The sequence below is a fragment of the Loxodonta africana genome, chromosome 1 (assembly GCF_030014295.1).
Source record: "Loxodonta africana isolate mLoxAfr1 chromosome 1, mLoxAfr1.hap2, whole genome shotgun sequence".
NCBI lineage: Eukaryota > Metazoa > Chordata > Mammalia > Proboscidea > Elephantidae > Loxodonta > Loxodonta africana.
The window spans coordinates 174,944,421-174,969,813 of NC_087342.1; the positions used below are offsets into that span (position 1 = coordinate 174,944,421).

The window sequence follows — 25,393 nt, forward strand, 5'->3', positions numbered from 1 at the left end:
AGACGAGGTATATAAAGTCGGTGCTCACGCAGTGCCCTCGCTTACACAGTATGGCCGGCGACATTAGCTAGCGCTCGCTCTACTCTCTGTAACGGGGAAACAGCGGACTACAAGAGACTGAACTGTATCTGCCTCTATTTCCAACAGACTCACGTTCAACTTTCGCTCACAAAAAAAAAAAAAAAAAAAGCCGGGAAAATTTTATTAATCCTTTTTTTAAAAAAAGTTAATATAAAATTATAGAAAAAAAAAAGGAAGCTGAACTTTAGTAACACAGCTGGAACAATCCGCAGCGGCGGCGGCAGCGGCGGGAGAAGAGATTTAATTTAGTTGATTTTCTGTGGTTGTTGGTTGTTCGCTAGTCTCACAGTGATGGAAGCTGCACATTTTTTCGAAGGGACAGAAAAGCTGCTGGAGGTTTGGTTCTCCCAGCAGCAGCCCGACGCAAACCAAGGGTCTGGGGATCTTCGCACCATCCCAAGGTGGGTGTTCGGGGTTGTCTTGGCCGACAGATCCGGGTCTGGGGGCTGTCGCCGCCTGGAAGGCACCAGACACGGGAGGGGGGCGGGGGCCGGGCGCCGGGCCTCGCGTTCGCGGAGCCTTCAGTGGAGCCAGCTGGCGAGGGTCGCTTTGGTGGCCGTGGGGGGCGGTGTGCCGGCCTTTGGACGAGAGCGGCCGCGTCCACGCGAGGTTGGAGGCGGCTTCTCTCGCCGCCGTTGCCGGGCCCGGCGCTGCCCCGGGGGGAGGGGAGGAAAGCGGCGCCGCCTCGTGCTCAGGTAACGTCCCCTGCGGGGAGTGCGGGGTGGCGGGCGCCGCTGCTCCGGGTGGTTTTGCGGCCCGCGCCTCCGACTTTCTGGAGTTGGCGGGCCTAGGTCTTGGGTGGGGGCGCCTGGGGTGCTGCGCGGGCTCCTTCCCGGCAGGTGTGGCTCGGCGGGCTTAGTCAGGCGCTAATTCGGGCGTGCCCGCCTCGGGGAATGGAGGAGGGCGGGAGGGAGCGGATCTGGAGCCGGACTGGTTCTTCGCGCCGGCGCCGAGAGGAGGGGGCCCTGGACTGAGGGGCTGACGGAGCAGGTCTCCCGCCCGAGTCTCGGCTGGCAGCATGTGGCGCTCGGGCGGCGGCGATTGGGCGAGAGCAGTGGTGTCGCAGTGGCTGGGCCCCACCGCCGCCTTAATTAACGTGCTCTGCACCAAAGCCTTTCGGGGGCACTTGGGCGGACGACATGAACCCGCGGCGGCGGCGGCGGCTCCGGGAGATGACCGCGAGCCCGACGAGGTTGCTCCCGAGTCTCTTGACCTTGTATTGTGTAACCTGCTACGGAGTCGGCGGGATCTGGGAGAGCGGAGGGGAGGTGCTGGGTGGAGTAGGATTTGCCTACATTTGTGGGACACTCGTCTGACCCTGGACGTAATACCTTTAATGACTTAAGCTTGAGGAAAGGAGTCCGGGGCCCGAGCCACCAACCGCCGGCAAGAGAGACCTTCTGGGCCGATCACGCCGAAAAGGAAAGGTCTTTCTAGTGGTTTTGATGGAAATCCAAGCGCAAATAAAATGTCCAGGCATTAACGAAGATGCCTGGGCCTTGCTCCCGGCGGCCTTCCCACCCTTCGTAATCCCGTGCCTTCCTGGGGCCGTCCACCGCCTTCTCCCGGCTTTTCCGCGCGCGAATGTGACGGTGCCGCGGAGGAACCGGCGTGGCCACCTCATTGAGAAGCGGCGACCAATGAGCTCCGGGGCCCGACAACAGCCTGGCCCCAGGGTGTGGGCCAATAGGCGTTTTAGGAATGTTGGCTGCGCTAGCTGCGGTCCCTTGACAAAAAGCGACTGAGAAGGCGATCCAGGCAGACATGTGCTGCCGGGACTTTAAGGCACGATGGGCAACCGCGTTTCTAACAGTATATCCTGAAGGATTCCATTGTAACTGAAAAGCAGTCCTGTTAACCGAAATGTCACAGGTCTTATTTCGCAAGCTTTGTGCGACACTTAAAATGTCTACTGTAGCCCTTACTATGTGCCAGGCTCAGTTCTAAGCACTTCACATGTATATTCTAGGAAGAGGTTACTTTTCTCGTAATAAATATAGGGAAGCTTAGTAGCTCCTCCATTTCACAGACGCGGAGAACTCCCTGGTGGTAATAAGCATATGGTAAAACGATTGTGACCAGGATAAAAACTTGGCAAGGAAGAACTGAGTAAGAAGTCTTAGAAAATGAATAACAAAAATTGTTACTCTGGTTCTTTAATGTTTGAAGCCTTAAGTTATTTGTAAGCACACGTTCTGTATAAATAGGAAGAGGTTTAAGCTTTGGATTTTTTTTTGGTTAAGTAGTGTGTGTGAGAGAGAGAGAGAGAAAGAGAAATCCTGGTGGCTGGTGGTTAAGAGCTACGGCTGCTAACCGAAAGGTCGGCAGTTCCAATGCATCAGGCCCTCCTTGGAAACCCTGGGGCAGTTCTGCTCTGCCCTGTAGGGTCGCTGTGAGTCGGAATCGACTCGACGGCAGTGGGTTTGGTTTAGGGGGTTAGTGGTTAAGAGCTACGGCTGCTAACCAAAAGGTCGGCAGTTCGAATCCATCAGGCGCTTCTTGGAAACCCTATGGGGGCAGTTCTCTTCTGTCCTATAGGGTCGCTGTGAGTCGGAATCTACTGGACGGCAGCGGATTTTTATATGTATTTTAAAGGTTACTAAGTATAATCCGATCCCTTGAGTCAAGAGAAGAAAGGCTTTTAAAGGCGGTTTGCTTTTCTTAAATGGGAAGCAGCTTTCTTTTGCACTTTTATCAATTCAAATTGTTTCAGTTTGCTTCTTAAAATGGTGACAGAAATTAAACCTTTAAGGGCAAAATAAAATACTGTTCTGTGTAGTTCATGTATTTTGTAGATGTTTAACATTTATTAAACCACTGTTTTTGAGTGTGTACTACCACATCTCAGCTTCTGCAGGTAGAGCAGAGCAAGTAAGAACTGAAAAATCACTGGATTTAACTAAGAAATCCTCAGACAAGAACATTTTTTGGTGACTTGTCAGGCAGAGGTGCACCAGTTCATTGTTAGAAAATAAAATACCTGAAAAATAGTTGGTGCTAGAAAAATATTTATTGAAAAGGTGCTGAATAAAACCATAGTAGATTTAATCTTTTCCAGAATCATAGCTTTGTAAGGAAGGAGAGTCATGCATTTCAGTTGGCAGGTCAAGGGAAGGATTCCTTCTCTCCACCCCACTTCTGTCAGAGGCCTGACAAGAGGGAATTATTGATGGAGTCTTGTCCCTAAAGGGAAACCCTGATGGCTTAGTGGTTAAGTGCTACAGCTGCTAACTAAAGGGCTGACAGTTCGAATCTACCAGGCGCTCCTTGGAAACTCTATGGGGCAGTTCTACTCTGTCCTGTAGGGTCGCTGTGAGTTGGAATCGACTCCACAGCACTGGGTTTGGTTTGGTTTGGTTTTGTCCCTAAAGAGGTGGTGGGAGGGTGTTGGCCCCACGGACCAATGGATGGATTATCATCTAGAAGAATACTGTAAAATGAAGTGGTTAAGTGCATGGCTTCTGGAGGAGCGTCTAGATTTGAATTCAGACTTCCTTTAATAGCTTATGTGGTCTTGTTGCCTCATCTCCAAAATGTTGACAGTAATAATACCTACCTCATTGGGTGGTTGTGAGGATTAAATAGGGTCGAATCCAACCCACAGCAACCCTATAGGAGAGCAGGACAGCCCAATAGGGTTTCCAAGGCTGTAAATCTTGATGAGGCCAACAGCCACATCGTTTTCCCAGGAAGTGGTAAGTTCGAATGGCCGACCTTTTGATTAGCAGCCAAGTTCTGTAATCACTGTGCCACCGGGACTCCTCTAAAAAAAAACCTAAACATGTTACTAAAAGCTGTGTGATTGAGGCTTTAATGGTTTTACTAAAACTATTTTAATGTGTATTGCATGTGTCTTAGTTTCTAATATGAAAAGAATATCGGTTTTATAAACTTTGGAAGGCTTCCAAAAGAGAGAGCAAGTGTTCCCCTGGGGATGGCACTCTGAATTCGGACTTCTAGCCTCCTAAAATGGTGTGCATGTGAGCCACCACGTACAAGTCTGTCAGTTTGTCATAGTGAAGTGGCTGGTGTGTTGCTGTGATACTGGAAGCTTTGCCTCTGGTATTTGAAATACCAGCAGGCTCACCCTTGGCGGACAGCTTTCAGCAGAGCTTCCAGACTAGGAAGAAGGACCTGGAAGTTTACTTCTGAAAAAATTAGCCAGTGAAAACTTTATGAATAGTAGCAGAACATTGAAGGCTGCATATAATAAAAATGGAGTAGTTCTATTCTGTGACACATGGGGTTGCCCTGAGTCAGAATGGACTCGGTGGCAACTAACAACATCAAACTTAAAATCACCGGTGAGAAGTATTTTAGTAATTCATTCATAAATTGGATTTTGTACACGCTGAAGTACAAATAGAATTTTGTTTAGGAGATGAAGATTTAATTACTGTTAGAGGGGGTCTCAGTTTCTCTTGATAAGAGTGATTAGGTATGTGCACCAGCCATCTTGCTGAAAACGACTTAAAATGTTTTAGGAGAAATTGCATTTTTTTTTTTTTTTTTTTTTTTACTATTCCTCTTGAATATTTACAGAAAAGTTGTAATAATAATACAAAGAAATATAATTTATCCTTCACTCTTAGTCCTGTGATTGTTAACACTTTACCACATTTGCTTTATCTCTGTGTGTGCCAATTTATGCTCCTCCCAGCAATGTGTGGGAGTTCCTGTTGCTCATCAACACTTGATGTTGTCAATCCTTTTAATCTTAGCCATTCTGTTAGACGAATAGTGTAATGTCTCATGTAGTTTTAATTTTGCATCTCACTAATGACTAAAGATGTTGAATACCCTTTGATAAAAGGAGCCCTGGTGGCGCGGTGGTTATGCGCTCTGCTGCTAACCAAAAGGTAGGCGGTTTGAACCTACCAGCCACTTCTTCCTTGGATTTACAGCCATGAAAACCCAATGGGGCAGTTCTGCTGTGTTCTGTAGGGCTCCATCACCAATGATTTTTCAAGCAAAAATCTAAGTGAGGGGAATCCAGAGAAAGGAGAGCTTTTGATCTACTTACGTCTTGGGGCCTTTCTATAGCTTGAGGAACTTGTATTTCCATTTTCATAGCTTCACAAGATCCATCAAATTTGAAGACCTAGCCAAGGCCCCAAGGGGCTATATTTTCATTATAAAATAAGTAAATCTTGCCCCACAGTACTATCCACAGGTAACAGGAATTCCATTAAAACGTAAACAGACTAAAAGTTGTGGTTAAAGAACAGATTAATAGACTGGAATAAAGTAAGTAAATTTCACTGTGTTTTCAAAAGACATTTAAACAAGGATTTAGAAATGATGAAGAGAAGGCACAAATGTCCCAGGAGGGCATCATTATAAATGCTAAAGACATTAAAAGGATCACAAGGATGTTATGGAAAAATTCCTAGACAGTACCTTTTGAAAATTGGTGCAAGAAGAAATAGAAAACTGAAATAGTTCTATAACCATTACATAAACTGAACTATTTGGTAATCATCTTCCCACAAAGAACTCCAGTCCCAGATGGTTTCACTGGAGTTTTCTAACATTCAAGTGAGAATTCCAGGTTTTTTTCCCACACATTTTTCCAGGAAATAGAGCAGGAACAGACTTCCCACCTAATTTTGAGGTTAGCATGATTTCGATGTCAAAACCTGACAATATTTGAAGGAACTAGAATGCTTATACAGTGTTGGTGGGGATGTAAAATAAAATGGTACAGCTACTTTGGGAAACGGCTTGGTAGCTTCCAGTAAACGGAATCAGATATTTTTTGCCTTGTAACTTCATCTATGACTGGTGAATTGCCTTGCTCAAAGACAATTCAAAGTCTAGTCATAGTTGGCATATATGTTTTATTTGCTCTTACAAACCAAATGACAGTTTTGGTTGTTGGTTATATAAGATGTGATATAGCCAAATTTCCCAAAGCGTGAACCAAATTTGCATGTCCCCCTTCAAAATGTATGTAAACCTAGCAATGAGCATCTGTACTAGATCGATTTAGAGCATTTATTATATGCCCCAAGAACCTTTGTATGATAACAAGGATGAATATGAGTTTGGAAAATTTTGCGGAGTCCTACAATTCACTACGGCCTCTGTCAGTATGAAGATGCATTTAAAATAAAGAAGTGATAGAAATTGGAAGCAGTGTGGAGTTTAGTGAAGAATTTGTGCTATGAAAATTATTTCAAAGACTTGAAAGGGGAGGGGGAAGGGCAGACAGACAAAAAAGCATAGGGCATTTTTGAAGGTAGTAGTCCAGCAAAGTTAAAGATAATCTGCAAAAGAAAAAAAAATAGGGTATAAAAATCTGTCTATTAATAAAACAATTTACCTTCTAAATACAAAGTATTTTCAGTTTTTGGACTTTTTGTTCAATTATAACACACATAAGTTGTAAGTGTACAGCTCAGAATTTTCACAATCATCATTCCCATGTAACCAGCATACAAATTGAGGCAATAAAACCAGCCAGAAGCCCCACTTGTTTGTACCGCCTTCGAATCAAGTTTCTTAACTCCCTCCCCAGCAAGGCTAGCCACTATCCTGACTTTCATTCTAGTACACCTTTAAGTTAGTCTTAACCTGTTTTTGAACTTCATATAACGTAGAATCATTTAGTGTCCATTATGTAAGGCTTCAGCATTCTGTTTGTTGTTCATCCACATTTGTTATGTATTGTTTGTAGTTCATTTATTCTACTTGCTGTATTTTTGTGTCAGTATACCATAATTTATCCACTCTGTCAGTGACCGTATGAGTAGTTTCCCATTTAAAGCTAATACAAATAATACTGTTGTGAACATTTTAAATGTCTTTTAGTGAGCAAAATACATGCATTTCTGTTAGATACACACCTAGGAGTGGAATTGTTAAGTCATAGAGTATGCATATGTCCAGGTTGAAATATATCCAAATTTCCCAAAGTGTAAACTAATTTAGAGTGTTTGAGGCTTCCAGTTACTCCTTGGTATATAGTGGTATGGTTTTTTGTGTTTTCCTGATGACTAATGACATAGGTTTTTTTCGTATGTTAATTGGCTATGTGGATGTCCTTGTGAAGTGTGGTTCAAGTCTATTTGTCCATTTTTCTTTTGGATTGACTGCCTTTTTCCTTTCAGTTGACAGGAATTTTTTATATAATGGATAAATTCTTTGTCAGATTATATATACATTACAGATATCCCTACTACATGTTCCCTTTTCATTCTCTTACTGGTAGGTTTATGAACAGAAGTTCACAATTTTAATGAAGTCCAATGTATCGATATTCTCCCTTTAATGGTTAACAGCTTTTGTATTCTAATTAAATAATTTCCTCATCCTAAGATTGTGAAGATGTCCCCCCCCCCACCTAAAAACAGTTTTACCTTTCATATTTAGATCTATGGTCCATCTGGAATTTATTTTGTATATGGTGTGAGGGAATAGAATACACTTTAAGCAACAGTGGCTTATCTTCCTAAACTTTAACTTCAAGTCACGTTTGGAACTCACTTCCTGAATGTTCAGATTTTCTACTAAACACTTGCACTATCCTGCAGGTCATTTCGTTTAATGCACCTTAAGTGTAACTTGAACAAATTACATAATACTAAATGTTTTTCATTAATTTCCCAAGGGAGAGAACGTTATGGCTTGGCAAGGTTAAAGAACACTGTTGAAACAATATGTTGGTGAAAAGAACATTCAGTAGCAGGCATATCCAGGTAAATAAAGGAGCTGTTGATCAGCATAGACTTCTAAAACTGGCTTATTTCACACGGTATTCAAAGTTGAAATATTAAAATGTGGGCTGTTTCTTAGGTTAACTTGCCGTTTTCTCTGCTGGTTTTTTCAGGATTCAAAAGGATGTTGATGAAAAGCCAGTGACCATGGATAAAAATGTCTTAGAGTTGCTGGACTAAAATACTGTTCCAAATAAAAGCCTTTTATTTTATAAGAAATGGCAGCTTTGGGGAGGCAGAGGGAAGTCAGCTAGAAAGTAAAATTTTAGTGAGAAAAGAAAGATAGGTTTTATGAAAACTAGACACTTTAATGCTGAGAGTGAAATTTAAGACTGGGAGATGTTCTGTTCTTATTCTGTGCTTCACTCAAATTTTAAAAGCTAAAAAATAACGTTCATTAAAGGATGGGGCAGTTACAAAGAGTTTATCAAACCCCAGCATTAACTTTCCCAGAATTCATGGCATGCTTGACTACATCATTGCACGGTATTGTAGTGTCAGTCATTTACATTGAAGGAGTCTCTAACCCATTGCCAAAAAACCTTTTAGCGTAAATGTTTTGAAGTAGAAAATCTTCCTATTGAAGAATTAGATTTCTCATTATATTCCTTACTGCATTTTCAAAAAAGGTTTGAACTGCTGTCTCCAAACTACCTTTGTTTAGCACACATTGAAAGCAGTAATCAAATGAGAGTAGCACTAACTAAATATATGGATTAGTAATTTAAATTTTGGGTAAAAATTTGAGCTAGAAAATGAGCCTAATATGGTGATTGTAACTGGCAGTTTTGCTGCATTCGGGTTCTTTCTTTTGAGTGAAAGAAATATGTCTGGATATCTGAATTGACTGCCCTAGCAGGCATTCTGAGAATCTAACTTCTGGTCAACCTAGGTTTTACTAAAGAATAATAATGTCGTGTTTTTGACCCAAAGACTACTGTCTTAGGTAATGTATAAAGGTCTGAATGTAGTATGATAATGAGAGTCTTTGAAACAGACAAGTCAGGATGTGAGCTAAGGTCAGAGTTGAGGAAAGCTTCAGTCTGCGTTTAAGCAGTTGAGTGACTTTGGGTAAATTACTTACTGACTCTGAAACCAGTGATTTTTACTTGCTCTGCGGAAGTAATCCATTAGAGTAATCTCATCACCTGGAAGCCTACTAGATGCAAATTTTCAGGCACCATTCTCAGATACTACCTGGACCACTGGATCTTGTAATTGAGTTGTTGTCAATAACAGCAATGGAGTAGGCCTTCCAGCTAACTCATGGCGACACCATGCACAACAGAATTAGACCATTGTGGTGTATAGGATTTTCTTTGGCTGGTTTTCTGAAGTAGCTCTCCAGGTCTGTCTTTCCTAGTCACTCAGTCCAGAAGCTCTCCTGAAACCTGTTTAGAATCATAGCAACAGGTAAGCCTCCACTGACAGACTAGTGGTGGCTGTGCTTGAGGTGCATTGGCTGGGAATAACCAGGGTCTCCTACGTGGAAGGTGAGTTCTACCAAGACTGTCACTGCCCCCGGATCTGAGGGTAGGACTCATAAATTTGCATTTTGTGGAACCTTGCTCTCGGGGTTCCTTCTACCTGCCAGCAGAATTATGTTCTTCTCAGACATTTGCTTTACTTTTTAAAATAATTTATTTTTACATTAAAAAAAAAAAGCTGGCTTTTTCAAGTTGTATTGAATCAGGTGCTCCTAAACACTCCAGCTTGTTCCATTTGTGTTACTAGGCCTTAGCCTATTTTGTTCCTAGTTGCTATCAAGTTGATTCCAACACATGGCAACCCTGCATGTGCAGAGTGGAACTACCCCATAGGGTTTTCCAGGCTATAACCTTTCAGAAACAGATCGCCAGGCCTGTCTTCCTAGGTACCTATGGTGGGTGTGTTTGAACTGCCAACCTTTCTGTTAGTAGTCACACACTTTTAACCATTCATGCCATAGAAAAGCTTTTCCTTGTAAAGTGTGGCTACCATTAATGTTTTGCTCTTGAAGCGTAGTGACTATAAGATCATTTAATCCATTTACTATCATTGGTAAAGAGCGTACAATTTCTTTGGGATATTAGACTATTCCTATTGGTAGTTCATTTATGATTAGTTTTATTGTGATCTCTGATAGTTTTTTTTTTTTAATTGAACTTTAGGTGAAGGTGTACAGAGCAAACTAGTTTCTGTAAGTTAAATTAGGATTTTTTTTAACCATACACTATTGGCATTTTGGGCCAGATAATTTTCTCTTTTGTTGTGGGGAACTGTCCCCATTCATTGTACGGTGTTTAGCAGCCTGCCTGGCCTCTACCCACTACATGCCAGCAACACCAGCACCACCAGTTATGATAACCAGAAATGTCTGCAGATATTGCCAAATGCCTCCTGGGAGGCAAAATCATCCCCAGTGGAGAACCACTGAGTTAGATCAGTGAGACGGTGGCATTTAAGTTCAGAAAAATTCAAACCAGGAAATATTTTGGTTTATCTCTGAATTTTTCTGTTTTATAAGCACCAAGTAATTGTTTAACACTTCACAATATTTTCCAATCATTAAACCAGTATTTTGCAATGCTGTGATATGAATACATCCCCCAAATAATCTTCTCTCTTTTTGGTTGTGTATTTTATGATTTATTGACCCTTTCTGTGCTTAAAAAAAAAAAAAAAAAAGGCAAAGATTTCCAAATAGAACAGCTTTGTGAAATAGTTTATAGTACATTCTCTGTGTAGTGAGTTTGGAAACAATATAGACCACCCTAACTGGGGCTGATGTGGCACACTAACTTTGAAATTGTAGATCTGTAATTTAGAAAATATCTCAGTCAACTGTATAAAGGAGTTAATCTTTCCCATCATTAGTTTGGACAGAAAGCAGGGCACTGAAAATCTTTCCTGTAAAAAGTCAACAACTTTCTCTGTAAAGGGCCAGAGAGTAAATATTTTAGATTTTGCAAGGCACGGGAGTATGTGTTGTAATTACTCAGCTCTGCCCTTAGAAGGAGAAAGCAACCATAGACAATACGTAAATGAATGGGTGTGCCTCAGTTCCAATAAAGCTTTATTTAGGAAAGCAGACTCTCCTCCGTTCAATAAACTTCTGGGGTAGAAATGTGATAAAATTTGTGCTGAGATTTTTGGCTGTTTTAGAGTTTTTTACCTTTCTCTTTTATGTACATAGTATAGCACTGTATTGACTTCTCTCTTGGTTTGTTTTATTCTGTCATATCTTTTTTGCTCCTTGATTTCTTATTTTTTTTCTATAGCCTAGAAGTTCTCATAAGATTATACTTTTATAATCACATAATTGATAGGACACCCAATATTGTTTATCTTAGGATGTTTAAAGGAGTTGTTTCCTTTTATCCCCTGACTTTGAAAAAAATACTATTTGAGGGTTTCTATCAGGTGAGAAGGGATTAGGCTACAGAATTTATTAATGAATGATGAGAAAGTACTAGAAGGTACTGGTTCCAGTCAAGATGGAGTAGGCACACACTTACTCTCACTAAACACAACTAAGACAATGCATTGAGCAGCTGACTGAGGACTGAGGTGGGTCAGTTTTGGGGAAGGAAACCAGACCTTAAAATACCACTGAGCCAATAGTGAATTTCCTGTTTTCTCTTTCCCTCTGTTATCTCCTATCCTGGTCTCAAAGGCAGCCGGAAACTAGGTACAGATAGAGCTCCAAGAGAAAGAAGCCCTTTATTTCTGCGTCAGAGAGAATGGGGGAAATCCCTTTTTTTTTTTTTTCTTTCTTCATTTTGTCTCCCCCCCCCCCCCCAGTTCTCTCTTGCCCCACCCAGCACCCAGGCAGTTCAGACTGGGTGGTGACCAGGCAAGTACCTAAAACTCCATGGGGAGCTCTTCTCTTTGACCAGAGGAACTGGGGTACCACGAGTGAAGAACATCAAGGCAGCCTTGTTGCTCTGTTTTCCTCTGTCCTCTCCCCACTTGGCCCCAGGGGGAGGCACAGTTATGGGAAATATACTGGAAGTAACTAAAGCCCTGGCTTCCTAGCCAGGACCAAGAAAGGGGTCCTCCCTGGGAGCCAGAATTGTCAGGGAGTTGCGGAGAAGAGGGATTTGAAGGAAATGATCCTGTAAAGATGTGTGTGAATCCCTCAGAGCTGCTAATGCAAGGATCTGACCCCAGTTCCAGATGCCACTGGAACATAAGGGGAACTGATAGCATGTAAGGGGGACTGATCTGATAGCATGGCAAAAGCTTTCATATCTAAACTGACGTTGGAACCATATCCCACAAAAGGTGGGTTGGAACTTGAATTGGGTCTGAACTTGAAGCATGCTAAAACAACAATTTTTTTTTTTAACTTTTATTGAGCTTCAAGTGAACGTTTACAAATCAAGTCAGTCTGTCACATATAAGTTTATATACATCTTACTCCTTACTCCCACTTGCTCTCCCCCTAATGAGTCAGCCCTTCCAGTCTCTCCTTTCCTGACAATTTTGTCAGCTTCCAACTCTCTCTATCCTCCCATCCCCCCTCCAGACAGGAGATGCCAACACAGTCTCAAGTGTCCACCTGATATCATTAGCTCACTCTTCATCAGCATCTCTCTCCTACCCACTGTCCAGTCCCTTTCATGTCTGATGAGTTAAAACAACAATTTTTAAAACATGCCCAGGATGCAATCCCAAGTTACACGACATACAAAGAATCAGGAAAATCTAAACAATTCTCAAGGGAAAGACCATCAGCTGACACCACTCTTGAGATAACACAGAGCAAGATTTTAAAGTAGCTGTCAACTGTTGTCCAAGAAGTAAGGAGGAGGCCTGGGGTAGGCAGGAGGGACAAAGGGGGAGTTTTTGCTTAGGGAGTATGTTAATGGTGGTGGAATAGGGTTGAACACAGAGAATGTAACGTCACTGAATTATACATGTAGAAATTGTTGAATGTTTTATTGTGTATATTTTCTCCATAATAAAAAGGGCAAACATTTTAAACAAAGGGAAAGATAAAAAGTTTCAACAGAGAAGTAGATAACACACACACATATAAAATAAATAGCTGGACTGGGCTTCAGTAAAATTGAGCCGACGGAAGAAAAAGCAAGTGAACGTGAAGTTAAAAAAAAAAAAAAAGTTGCCATCGAGTTGATTCCAACTCATAGCGACCCTATAGGACAGAGTAGAACTGCCCCGTAGGGTTTCCAGGAAGTGGCAGGTGGATTTTAATTGCCAACTTTTTTGTTAGCAACCGAACACTTAACCACTGCACCACCAGGGTTCAAGCTTGATGATAGATCAGTAAAAATTATCCAGTCTAAACAACAAAGAGAAAAAAAGATTGAGGGTAGAGGGATAAGATGAGTGAACACAGCCTTAGGGACCTGTGGGACAATATCATAAGGTGTAACATTCATGTCAATGGATTCCCAGAAAGAGGAGAGAGAGTGTTGCAGAAAAAATATTTGAGGAAATACTCCACGTCTAGATTTATCATTAAAATGCCAGATTCAACAAATAGTTGAGCGCCTATTATGTGACAAACTGGGCTGGGCAGTGGGATTAGAAATAGTGGTGAGTTTGAAAACATACAGTCCCTAACCATATGGATTGACTAGTGAGACTGACATGAATACCAAGATGGTCGTACAGAAAATATTTTTGAAAGCATCATAAGCTTTGAAGGGTTTTCCTTCACTCTCAAAAATGACCTGGTTTTGAGCAATGAAGCTTACGGTGCCATTTCTTTCTTTTTTGTTGTGTTTTAGGTGAAAGTTTACACGGCAAAATACATTCCCATTTAACAATTCTTACACAAATTGTTCTGTGATACTACCATCCGGTTTCCCTGCCCCTTCTTGCCTTTTTATCTTTGCTTTTTTGTGTAAATACTGACTCTTTAGTCTTATATAGTTGATTGTTTAGGAAACCCCGGTGGTGTAGCGGGTAAGTGCTAAAGCTGCTAACCGAAAGGTCGGCAGTTCAAACCCACCAGGCGCTCCTTGGAAACTGTGGGGCAGTTCTACTCTGACCTGTAGGGTCGGTATGAGTTGAAATCGACTTGACGGCAACGGGTTTGGTTTTGGGGTTGGTTGTTTGGCTGAAAGGTGACCTCTGGGAGTGGCTTCAGTTTTCTTAGGCCAGTAGTCTCAGGGGTTACTCTAGTCATTATCAATCCAGTAAGCCTGGTCTTTTCTATGAATTTCAGTTTGTTCTACAGTTTTCTTCAACGTTAGCTAGGACCTTCTATTAGCTTTATGAACTAAACTATGCAAATTGATTTAGTTGTCCCACAAGACTGGTCGTCAGCTTTCAAACCCAGTAAATCAATCCCATGAGGTGTTCGAGTAAGTCTAGGAAGTATCCATAACTGTGCCCTCTATGTGCTTTATTGTATATATGAATATATGCAGCACAAACGTGTATATACATATGCCAACAAATACACCTGTATATGCATGCACATGTATTCCCATATGCTTTCCCACACCCACGTGGCATACATATCTACCCGTGTAACTATTCGCATATTTTGTGCTTATTATTCTTGTTGTGGTGCCCCCATTTCTAGGAAGAGGAAATAGAATGTGGAAAAACTCACTGAAGCGGGGGTGCAGAAAATGGAAATATAGTTATGTATCTGTTAATGTATGTTTTATTCAGTTGGATTATTGTTGTTTCTGATTCACTGTCATTATATTATAAAGTTAGGCAAGAAGGGGAATGCCCGGAAGATCTGAAGATTTAGAAGTTTGTTCTGGAGAGGGTAAAACAGGATATTTCTGAAATGAGGGATACGGTAACTATACTGAAAACAGATTAAATGAAAGCTCATATACTAAGTGTGAAATCCCTCGGTTTTTACTCTCATCTGCCTCCCAGAGGCCTTAATGCTCTCTAGGCAAGAGATTGGGGTATTTTGGGGGGACCAGCCAAAGAAAGAATTAAAAAATACAGACGTAAGGGAGTTCCTCAGTGAAAAACCCAAGGAAAAGCAGCCAGGAAATCAAATGAAGTGTTACATTGGACATATCTGCTCCAAAAGATATCTTTAAAGTGTTGAAAACAAAGATGTCACTTTGAGGACTAAGGTGCGCCTGACCCAAGCCATGATATTTTTAAATCACTTCATATGCATGCGAAAGCTGTGCACTGAATAAGGAAGACCAAAGAAGAATTGATGCTTTTGAATTATGGTGTTGGTGAAGAATATTGAATATACCGTGGACTGTCAGAAGATGGAACATCTGTCTTGGAAGAAGTACAGCCAGAATACTCCTTGGAAGTGAAGATGGCGAGGCTTACGTTTCACATACTTGTGACATGCTATCCGGTAAAACCAGTCCCCGGAGAAGGACATCGAGCTTGGTAGAGGGTCAGTGAAAATGAGGAAGACCTCAACAAGATGGGTTGACACAGTGGCTACAACAGTGGGCTCAAACATAACAACCACTGTGAGAATGGCACAGGATCGGGGCAGCATTTCATTCTGTCATACATAGGGTCACTATCAGTCGGAACCAACTCCATGGCACTTAACACCACCACTGTGGGCCTTTTAAATTTCTTCTGCAAGTGGCTTAGTCATTTCCTTTGTCCATTTGTCTGTTGAGGGCTTTTTTTCCCCCAGTAGTTTGTAACTACAAAGTATAATTTCCTATTTTCCAGTTTATTTTTTAGATTTTGTTTGTATATGTTTGTATTTAAAGTTTACCCATCTTTCATCTGGTGGAAATGTCAATATAGATAAACTTCTCGCCAAAACCAATGATGTTGGTAATCATAAGAGAAGCTGGAACAACATAAAGAATGTGCTGGTGAATACAAAATATGTGGTCTTAATTATTGGAAAAACTTTTACATGTCAGAGCTCTGTAATTATTATAAGGATAAGCAAGTGTTATTATGGATTAATCTTTTTTTTATTTATAATAGGTCTGAGTGGGATATACTTTTGAAGGATGTGCAATGTTCAATCATAAGTGTGACAAAAACTGACAAGCAGGAAGCTTATGTACTCAGGTATGTCTTTTAAAATAAACATTAGCTAGCTAATATTAGTCTGTATCATACTTTACAGGGAACTTAAAATTGTTCCTCTCAATCTTAGTTCTATAATCATTTTTACCTTATTTTAAAATGTATTATATAAAATAAAATGTTTACATGTCCCTGGGCAGCAGGTTCTGAAGCCTTACCTAATAACTCTTCAAGCTGTTTGTCATCTCAACCTCCTTATAGTTAGGAGAAAATATCTGTAAAGGAGGGTACATCGCATTGTACCTATACCCTCTAACTGCAGGGGAAGTCCTTCCTTTTTAGCACGTGCCTCTCAACATCAAAATGTCTGACAAAGTGAAAATTAGCCCCTCCGTACAAATAGGGTTGCAGTATTGGTATACAAATGAAGAGAGCCATTCAGCCTTCTTATGGGTGCAAGTTTATTCATTTAGTAAATACTTTGAGTGCTTACAGTATATATTGTGAAGGGCTTTGGGATTGTTGGATTGAACAAGTGCATAAGGTCCCTGCTCTTTACTGAGCTTGTGTGTGGCGTACACAGATGGTTATCTAGTGGAGAAAATAATGTTTATAAAAATACATGTGAGAGTGAATGGCACCTAAGGTGAGGTAGTAAAATATGGATTTAGTAAATAATGTTCAGCACACACCAGCGTCACTTTGGTAGGCTGTTACACATAATCAGTCATGTGAATATGTTATCCTCTCAAAAAAGGCATAGAAGGATCTTCTGGTATCCTCAGATAGCTTGTATCCTAGAATACTGCTTGGTCACTTGTGAGGTAAGGAGGAAAGTTGACTAGTAAAGAGGGTTTGTGTAATGCGTTTTAATATGCTTTATATTTAATTTAAGGCCTGTTTCTGTGGGGCTGAAGAACCTTAAACTGACTCTTGTAAAGTAGAAGAGGAATAATACTGTAGTAGAGAATTTGCATCCTTGAGATTCTGACATTCCAGCCAAGAATCACATTGTAAACGATAATCCAATAATAGATTAATTGCATCTTCAGTAGTAGGCAAACATTATAACATTATTGTGGCTTTTTTCAATTGCAGTGAGAGTAGCATGTTTGTCTCCAAGAGACGTTTCATTTTGAAGACATGTGGTACCACCCTCTTGCTGAAAGCACTGGTTCCCCTGTTGAAGCTTGCTAGGGATTACAGTGGGTTTGACTCAATTCAAGTAAGTGATTAAAAAACATGTAATCCTTTTTATCGGGCATAAATGTTGGGGTAGTTGTTCTGTGATATGCCTAGTAATACATATTTAACGCTTTAGTTGTAGTGCCTAAGAATGTGGTAATATAGTCATGTCACAGGAGAAAGAAAGCTGTGAATGTTCAGCCAGTTGCTTACGACCTAAAAGGGTTTTTGTTTGTTGTTGTTGTTAACTATTGATCCTTGTAAAAAATTTAAAGCAATATGTTCTTCACTTTTGGATCGCTGCCATTTTAAAACTTTAGAAATTATGTACTCTTTCTCTAGAAAAATACACATATGTTCTCTTACAGATTTTTCCTTAAATGCCATTTCAAAGTCCAATCAGAAACCACTGCTCTAAGAAAGAAATATTTTCCCATCATCAGTAAGACTGGGCATTTTTTAGTTCGTAGAAACTCATGAATTAAAACATCTACATACTTAATTTCTCTGTTGAGATGCTTCACAGCTTATGAAAAGAGAAATTTGGCATTCTGTGTAAGACTGCCTCGGGTATTGGTCTAAAACCTTGCCTTCATGTTCTGATACATTGGCCCTAAAATTTTTTTTTTTTTTTTGGTCTGCCAGCAAAAGATTGTGTATCCATTTAACACATTTTTAAAAAGTGAAGTTAAGTATGTATTTCTTCTATATTCCAGAACAACGAAACATTGCAGTATTAAAGATGTACATTAGTCTAAGACTGTGTTAGGATCAGCTCAGGTAGCTTATATTTGTAGAAGAAGAATTTTTATTTTGCTGATAGGTATATGCAGAAAACATGATTAGTTTATGTCTCAAGTTATCCATCTGTCTTTTTTAGAGCTTCTTTTGTTTGTTTGTTTTTAGAGCTTCTTTTATTCTCGTAAGAATTTCATGAAGCCTTCTCACCAAGGGTACCCACACCGGAATTTCCAGGAAGAAATAGAGTTTCTTAATGCAATTTTCTCAAGTAAGTTTAAAAAAGTGGAATTGAAACCAGCTTTTTCCTAAAGTTACAGGGTAAAGGATCAGGAAACCCAGTGCTGATACAGTGACCTCTTAAAAGTAATATATGACATAATAAAAAGTTATAGTGATAAGTACACCTCCCTTTCAACCCTGTCTTCCAGTACCCCAGTTAGTTTTATTCCCCAGAGATAGCTGCTAACTAGTTTCTTGTATCCTTTCAGAAATCTTTCGTATATATGAAAGCATATTAATATATAGAAATATATAATGTGTGTGTATGTATATATATGCACACTTTAACTTGCATATTATTTTATTGGTACAATAGTGATCTTTTTAAAAGGAATTTATAGGTTAATACTCATATGATCTTTACTCCTTGAGAATCACAGTTGTGATAAATGTGTCTGTAAGTTAATCACAGATTTTATTGTGTGTAAACACACATGCATACTTGTAAAAATAATTATGAATCCCAGTTCAGTCGTGTTGACAATAAGAAAATCAAGGAATTGGTCATATAGCAGAGGGAGAGTTTGTCTTCGTCTAGCTAGTTGCTCTAGTTTATGTCTGACTCACTGCTTAACATAGATCATACATCGTTTGACGATATGGAGGAGGCTGTCATGCCTTCTTTGAGAAAAATGCCCTGTGACTTCAAAGACCCCTGGGTTAAGAAACTCTGGTCCAGTCGTTTTATAAAGGAATTGCTCTGGCTTAGAAATGATCAGCATGGTGTTATCATAGCACTGCTTGAACTGAATTGGCAAAAATGTCTTAACCACCCTTTACTAAGTTTAATTATAGACTTTTTTTCACAAGTTATAGCTTCAGGGTCAGGGAACTAAAGTTTAACACCGTTATTTCCTAGATGAGGCTGAAAACCCATGATGATTTAATAACTTGACTTTTTTTTTTTTTTTTTAATCTCCTGATTTCTATCCCATTTTTCATAACACTGTTAAGGAAGTCCTGGTGGCGTAGTGGCTAAGTGCTACGGCTGCGAACCAAGAGGTTGGCAGTTCACATGCTCCAGGCACTCCTTGGAAACTCTATGGGGCAGCTCTACTCTGTCCTATAGGGTCGCTATGAGTGGGAATCGACTCGACAGCACTGGGTTGGGATCACTGTTAATACAAAATTTTAAATACTAGGCTATAGAAGAGAATACTGGGGGGGAAAAAAATGTATCAGGTGTTGATTTTTACTTTGTTGAGTGTTGAAACCATATGTGAAGGAAGTATTAAATATAAAAATGACCCTTACTTGGGAGAGTAGAGGTAAATGAGTGACAAAATACCCAGGGGCTTTAGAGGGAAGGTAAACAGTAGTTTTCTCAACACCATTTAGACCATGCCCCATTGGCTAAAGTGTATTGCTAAATGACAGCCAGTAAATTTTTTTTTTTTTTTTTTTAGGGGGGTCTGGGGGATCCTTCCCACCTGTGAATTCACATACTTAATTACATTTCAATATTCTACTTAAATTGCCCTTCACCAATGACATTCTGATAGATGACAAATAGCATACCATCCTGCTTACTGGTAATAAGCCATCTTGTTAAAATAGGTCTTGTTATATTTATTTTACATTCTCTTCCCTCAACAGATGGAGCAGCATATTGTATGGGACGTATGAATTCTGACTGTTGGTATGTTTGACATAATTTTATGGATTTTTTGTTGTTACTTTATATAAGATTTATTTTAAACTGCCAGTTGTCATTTTTAGAAACAGTTTTTACTCTTATATAGGTACTTGTATACTCTGGATTTCCCAGAGAGTCGGGTAATCAATCAGCCAGATCAAACCCTGGAAATTCTGATGAGTGAGCTTGACCCAGCAGTTATGGACCAGTTCTACATGAAAGATGGTGTTACTGCAAAGGATGTCACTCGTGTATGTATTTTAAAAAAAAATTGTTGGATTCTTCTGTGTGGGCAACTAAAATTTTTGTCTGGGTAACTTGTTACCAATTTATTTTCCAAAGTTTTTTTGTTTTTAATTCAGTCTTTTGCCTTTTTTCTAGGAGAGTGGAATTCGTGACCTGATACCAGGTTCTGTCATTGATGCCACACTGTTCAATCCTTGTGGGTATTCAATGAATGGAATGAAATCAGATGTAAGTAATCACATATCTTATGTTAAAAAAAATCGTTTAAATCTTAAAATGTATCTTTTCCATTATTAACACAAACCTGTATCTCTTAAGGGAACTTACTGGACTATTCACATCACTCCAGAACCAGAATTTTCTTATGTTAGCTTTGAAACAAACTTAAGTCAGACCTCCTATGATGACCTGATCAGGAAAGTTGTAGAAGTCTTCAAGCCAGGAAAATTTGTGACTACCCTGTTTGTAAATCAGGTAATTTGTTTTATTATTGATAATGAAATCTTTCCTTTGTTGAGTGTTGAAACAATATGTGAAGGAAATATTAAATATAAAATGACCCTTATTTACTTGGGAGAGTAGGTAGATGAGTGACCAAATACCAGGGGCTTTAGAGGGAAGGTAAGGGGTAGTTTTCTCAATACCGTTTAGACCATGCTCCACTGGCTGACGCGTATTGCTAAATGGCAGGAAATAAGGATAGTGAAACATGTCATAAAATGTATTCTAGATACACACACACCTACTCAGTCAGATAATCCAGAAGTACTTACTAGGTGAGGTTACTGATAGATGAGATCTATGTATATTAGTAGAATTACATCAGTCCTTGTTTTATATGTAGCCCAAGTGTTGGACTCCTCGTGTCCTGTTTTTCTCTGCTGACAGGCTTGGTAAGGGACTGTAAAATGTTCTGCATTTATGTAGCCCCTAAGAAACCAGCTAACATGCTTATGCCACAGTTTCATTAAGATAGAAGTCATAGAGAGATGTGAATCAAAACCACAATGAGGTATCATTTCACTCTCACTAGGAAATGTGGGGAAATTTGGAACCCTTACCCATTGCTGGTGGAAATGCACAATGGTTCAGCCGTTGTAGAAAACAGTGTGGTAGTTCCTCAAAAAACTAAAAATAGAACTACCATCCAGCAATTCCACTCCTAGGTATAAACCCAACAGGCTTGAAAGCAGAGACTCAAACAGAGACTTGTACACCCATGTTCATTACAGCACTATTCACAAAAGGTGGAAACAACCTAAATGCCCATCAACAGATGAATGAATTAAATGTGGTACATACATGCAATGGAATACTACTCAGCCGGTAAGAGAAACGAAGTCTTGACACATGCTACAACATAAATGGAGCTGGAAGACATCATGCTGAATAAAGTCAGTCACGAAGGACAAATATTGTATGACCTTACTTACATAAAAAGAAAAGACAGATGTATGGAGAACAAAGTTAATTAGTGGTTAGCAGGGGCAGGAGGGAGGGGGAAAAAGGGTGAGTAACAGTGATGGAAATAATCACATTAAAGGTTGGGTTGCACAGGCAGTTACTGTAATTGCTGTCAATAAGTTTGTATACCTGTAAAAAGTTGAATCGGCAAAAGCATGATAGATACGTTACAATGAAAAAAAAGTAGCTACTGAGGCTGCTTGTGTACAACCAAACACCTCATGGGATTTGGTTTCTTGGTTTGGAGGTTTAGGGTCATGGCTTCCTGGGACATCCCAGTTAATTGGCCTCATACCATGTTTAGTGCGTCTATTCTACCTCCTAGTTGGTTGCATAGTGAGTACCTGGGGTCTCAAAAAACCTGCAAGCAGCCATCCAAGCCATAGTTGGTCAACAGTTGATCTCAGTAGAGGAAGAAGGGGAGTCAGGAATGGGAGGAGGAAGTGAAATGTGTGGTGAATTGCCTCCGTGAACAACTTCCTCCTTTGCCATGAGACCAAAACTGAATGGTGCCCAGCTACCATTACTAATTATTTTGATCAAAGATTCTATAGAAGAATTTCTGATCAAAAGGAGGGAAATCAGAATTTCAAGTTCTCATGGACTCCAGATTCTTAGAGCCATGAAGGTTGGATGAACTCATGAAACTGTTGCCCTGAGATAATCTTTAAACCAAAAATATTCCTTGAAGTATTCTTTAAACCAAACAATAGTTTAGCTTAACTAGTAAAAAAAATGTCTGCCTTGAGCATTATGCTCTTTTAAGAACTATATGGGATCAGATAGACAACAGCAACTCCAGAGATTAGATAGGAACCTTAAACCCACACCCATTGCCATCAAGTCAATTCCGACTCATAGGAACCTTAGGGGACAGTAAATTTGTTAACAGGCGAGAACATCTTATGAAAGGAGGGTGAGAATAGTTGCACAACTCAAATCAGTGTCACTAAACGGTACATGTAGAAACTGTTGAATTGATATATCTTCTCAACAAAAATTTTTAAAAAGCTGTAGAAGTCATAAATATTTATTGCATGACTATTTTGTTTGAAAGTTCTCAACGCAGATTTGAAGCCCTAATGATTGTTTAAATTTTTCCCCAGAGTTCTAAATGTCGCACAGTGCTTTCTTCGCCCCAGAAGATTGAAGGCTTTAAACGTCTTGATTGCCAGAGTGCTATGTTCAGTGATTACAACTTTGTTTTTACTAGTTTTGCTAAGAAGCAGCAACAACAGCAGAGTTGATTAAGAAAAATGAAGAAAAAACGCAAAAAGAGAACACACATAAAAGAAGGTGGTGGCTGCTTTCTAGATGTTGATACTGGGGGCCGTGCTTTCCATAACCACCACCTTGTAGTTGCAGAAAGCCCTAGATGTAATCATAGTGTAATCATTTTGAATTGTATGCATTATTATATCAAGGAGTTAGATATCTTGCATGAATGCTCTCTTCTGTGTTTAGGTATTCTATGCCACTCTTGCTGTGAAATTGAAGTGCATGTAGAAAAAATCCTTTACTGTATGAAACTTTACAACACTTGTAAAAACAAATCAGTTTGGTTTATGCGCAGTGTAATATTTCTCCAAGTATCACCCAAAATTCCCCACAGACAAGGCTTTCGTCCTCATTAGATCTTGGCCTCAGCTGAACCATCTGGGACTGTTCTATTAAATTGCTGCCAGGATTTTACATCCAGTTACCTCCAGTTTCTAGAAAATATTCTCTATGAATGTTAATTAAAACCAATTTCTACTTCATACAGATGTTTTTTGCAACAGCAATTAAAAGTTTTTCTTCCACGAGTCAAGTCCTCTTAAGAAAATGATTGCAGTTATTCATTTTTGTATATTACTATTTTAACATTATCACTCCCTGTATTTGTAGTCTTTTAATTGATTTCTCTCCTCACCATGGCATACCCCCTCCTGCCCCTGGTCCCTCCAAATAGAGCAATACACTGTCACACTGTTGGGTTTATACTAATACCCCCAGAGGAGGGTAGACCTTGGGCTCAATTTTCTTGTATGTTCAAGTGAATTTGACCTCCTTTATTGACATGGGTTCTTTTGGAAGATAATGACAAAAATAAACTCCAGTGTTGATTGGCAAGGAAGATTCGTTGAGTGTCGTAGATTGAGATGAGGTTACACTGACAAATGTATGGAAACCTTATACTTTTCTTTGCTACCCAGGAATTGAGATTATTTTATCGTGAGCACCATGCCTGAACTTGCTACATGATAGTATATAAATGCACTAAATATATCAGCAGGGAGATTTAGCATAAAGATTGTACTAGATTCAATAAGTCAATTCGGTTTGGCTAATTTAAGTTTTACTTTAGCAGGCATTTCCACTAGTTTCCATTAATAATATAGTATAACCTTTGGTTCAAAGCAAAGCCAACATTTTTTTTCCCTTGGGAACTTAAAGTTCTGTAACTTTGTGATGTGTGATAGTGTTCCGACTTCATCTGTTCTTCCAGTGTGGTGGTATTTTCCCCAGCAGTAGATGGGATCAAGTGAATGACTGCCCAGAGTGAGAACCATCTAGGTTATTGAAACATACACAGTAAGGCAGAATGCTAGTTATAAAACACAACATACAAAATTCTAAGATAGTCACTTAATGGGAGATGACTAGAAATTTAGGCTTTTAAGAGTTGGCATCTTTTTTAGCTCTATTTGCAAATACTATGGGATATCAGCAGCTAAGAGAACAGTAAAGTTGACTAAATTTTGTATTTCTTGTCCTCAAAATATTTTTTTTGATCGTTCCTGGATTGATGCAGTGATGTTCCTTCCATATTTGTAAATGAAACACTTTTTTAGTGTTTCTAAACATAAAATCTGCTTGGTTGGAAATCAAGTGGTTGGAACACTTTTGACTTGAGCACATTGATGATTGAAAGCATTGAAGAAGCATTCAATCACTGTGATCAGTTTGATTCTGTAACTAGCACAGCACCTAATGTTTATAATGTGCTCTGGTTTTGAGGACAAATTACTCAGTGGATTTTGTTCTTGAACAGTATCCCACTAGATTTGATGACATTTATTGGCTTGAGGTCTGATTTTTTTTAATAGATTTAAAAATTCTAATGTTGAAAAAGTACAAATTTGTATGTTAAAAAAAAACCCGAGCAAAATGAAAACTATAGATTGGATAGTAATCTAAATTAATCCTAGTATGATAGAGGAGGGGAAGTTTTGGTGCCATATTTCTCCCTTCATGGTGTTGGACTTAAATCAGTTAAAATGTATTTCTGTACCACAATTTATGCTTCAATAAAAGTTTGCTTAATTCATTGTGTAGTGACATTCAGAAACTTAGTATACTTAAAAATTATTGAATAAACTCATAATCATTGTGAGAGGATTGTTATGAAGACATCATAAGATCTTTAAGCTCCTGGGGCAACATTTGGTTAATTTATATCGAGGTTTGAACATTTTTGTTAGTGCCTTCATGATTGAAGCTCATGTCAGTGGGAGAATAGAAAAGTATACAGTAAGAAACAGTAAAAACGTGCATTTGGGAGTTAGAGGTCAGAAGTGTGAAGGTAGAAGGTTCCCCTCTTTATTATGGATTATACCCGTGAAGTAGGGGGAAAGAGAAGCTGTAAGCTTCTTTATTTCATTCATGCTTTTTCTATTAACCAGAACACAGTTATTTTAAGATGGACTGTTTTGCCGTGCAGGTATTTATTCTTTGCCATCATTTGTCGGTGCCTCTCTCCTGAATCCAACTCTTTATTGAGCAATAAAAACTACCCCTTCTCAACATACATCTAATATGACTGCTCTTTTTTTTTTTTTTAATTGAACTTTAGATGGTTTACGGAACAAACTAGTTTCTCATCAAACAGTACACACGTTGTATGACACTGGTTAACGACCCACAACATGTCAACACTACCTTCTCAACCTTGGGTTCCCTGTTACCAGCTGTCCTGCTCCCTCTTACCTTTCAGTCCCTGCCCGAGGACTGGTGTGTGCCTTTAGTCTTGTTTTGTTCCAGGAGACTGTTCAATCTTTTGCTGAAGGGTGGACCTCAGGAGTGGCCTCATTACTAAAGGGTGTCTGGGGGC

At 39.6% G+C, this 25,393-nt stretch overlaps 1 protein-coding gene across 3 annotated transcripts; it reads left to right on the forward strand.

Annotated features, from left to right (window-relative positions):
• Positions 1-26: 26 nt before the first annotated feature.
• AMD1 (adenosylmethionine decarboxylase 1) lies at positions 27-25,090 on the forward strand. 3 transcript variants are annotated; one of them, XR_010322650.1, is made up of 10 exons: positions 27-482; positions 15,705-15,791; positions 16,848-16,974; positions 17,841-17,943; positions 19,551-19,593; positions 19,697-19,841; positions 19,972-20,064; positions 20,155-20,310; positions 21,069-21,162; positions 22,407-22,520. XR_010322650.1 is itself a non-coding variant. In XM_003404292.4 (9 exons), the coding sequence occupies exons 1-9, from the start codon at positions 373-375 to the stop codon at positions 22,545-22,547; spliced, it is 1,005 nt and encodes a 334-aa protein (XP_003404340.1). In that variant the 5' UTR covers positions 27-372; the 3' UTR covers positions 22,548-25,090. The 3 variants fall into 3 exon arrangements, 1 of the variants encoding a protein (XP_003404340.1); XR_010322652.1 differs by having other exon boundaries at positions 21,069-21,230; positions 22,407-22,507; XM_003404292.4 differs by lacking the exon at positions 21,069-21,162 and having other exon boundaries at positions 22,407-25,090.
• Positions 25,091-25,393: the final 303 nt, after the last annotated feature.

Excerpts from the sequence above, each read along its gene's own strand:
- AMD1 (XM_003404292.4), top strand. The coding sequence starts at position 373 with ATGGAAGCTGCACATTTTTTCGAAGGGACAGAAAAGCTGCTGGAGGTT. Across the intron at positions 483-15,704 it reads GATCTTCGCACCATCCCAAG|GTCTGAGTGGGATATACTTT; the intron begins GTGGGTGTTCGG and ends TATTTATAATAG. Across the intron at positions 20,311-22,406 it reads CTACCCTGTTTGTAAATCAG|AGTTCTAAATGTCGCACAGT; the intron begins GTAATTTGTTTT and ends ATTTTTCCCCAG.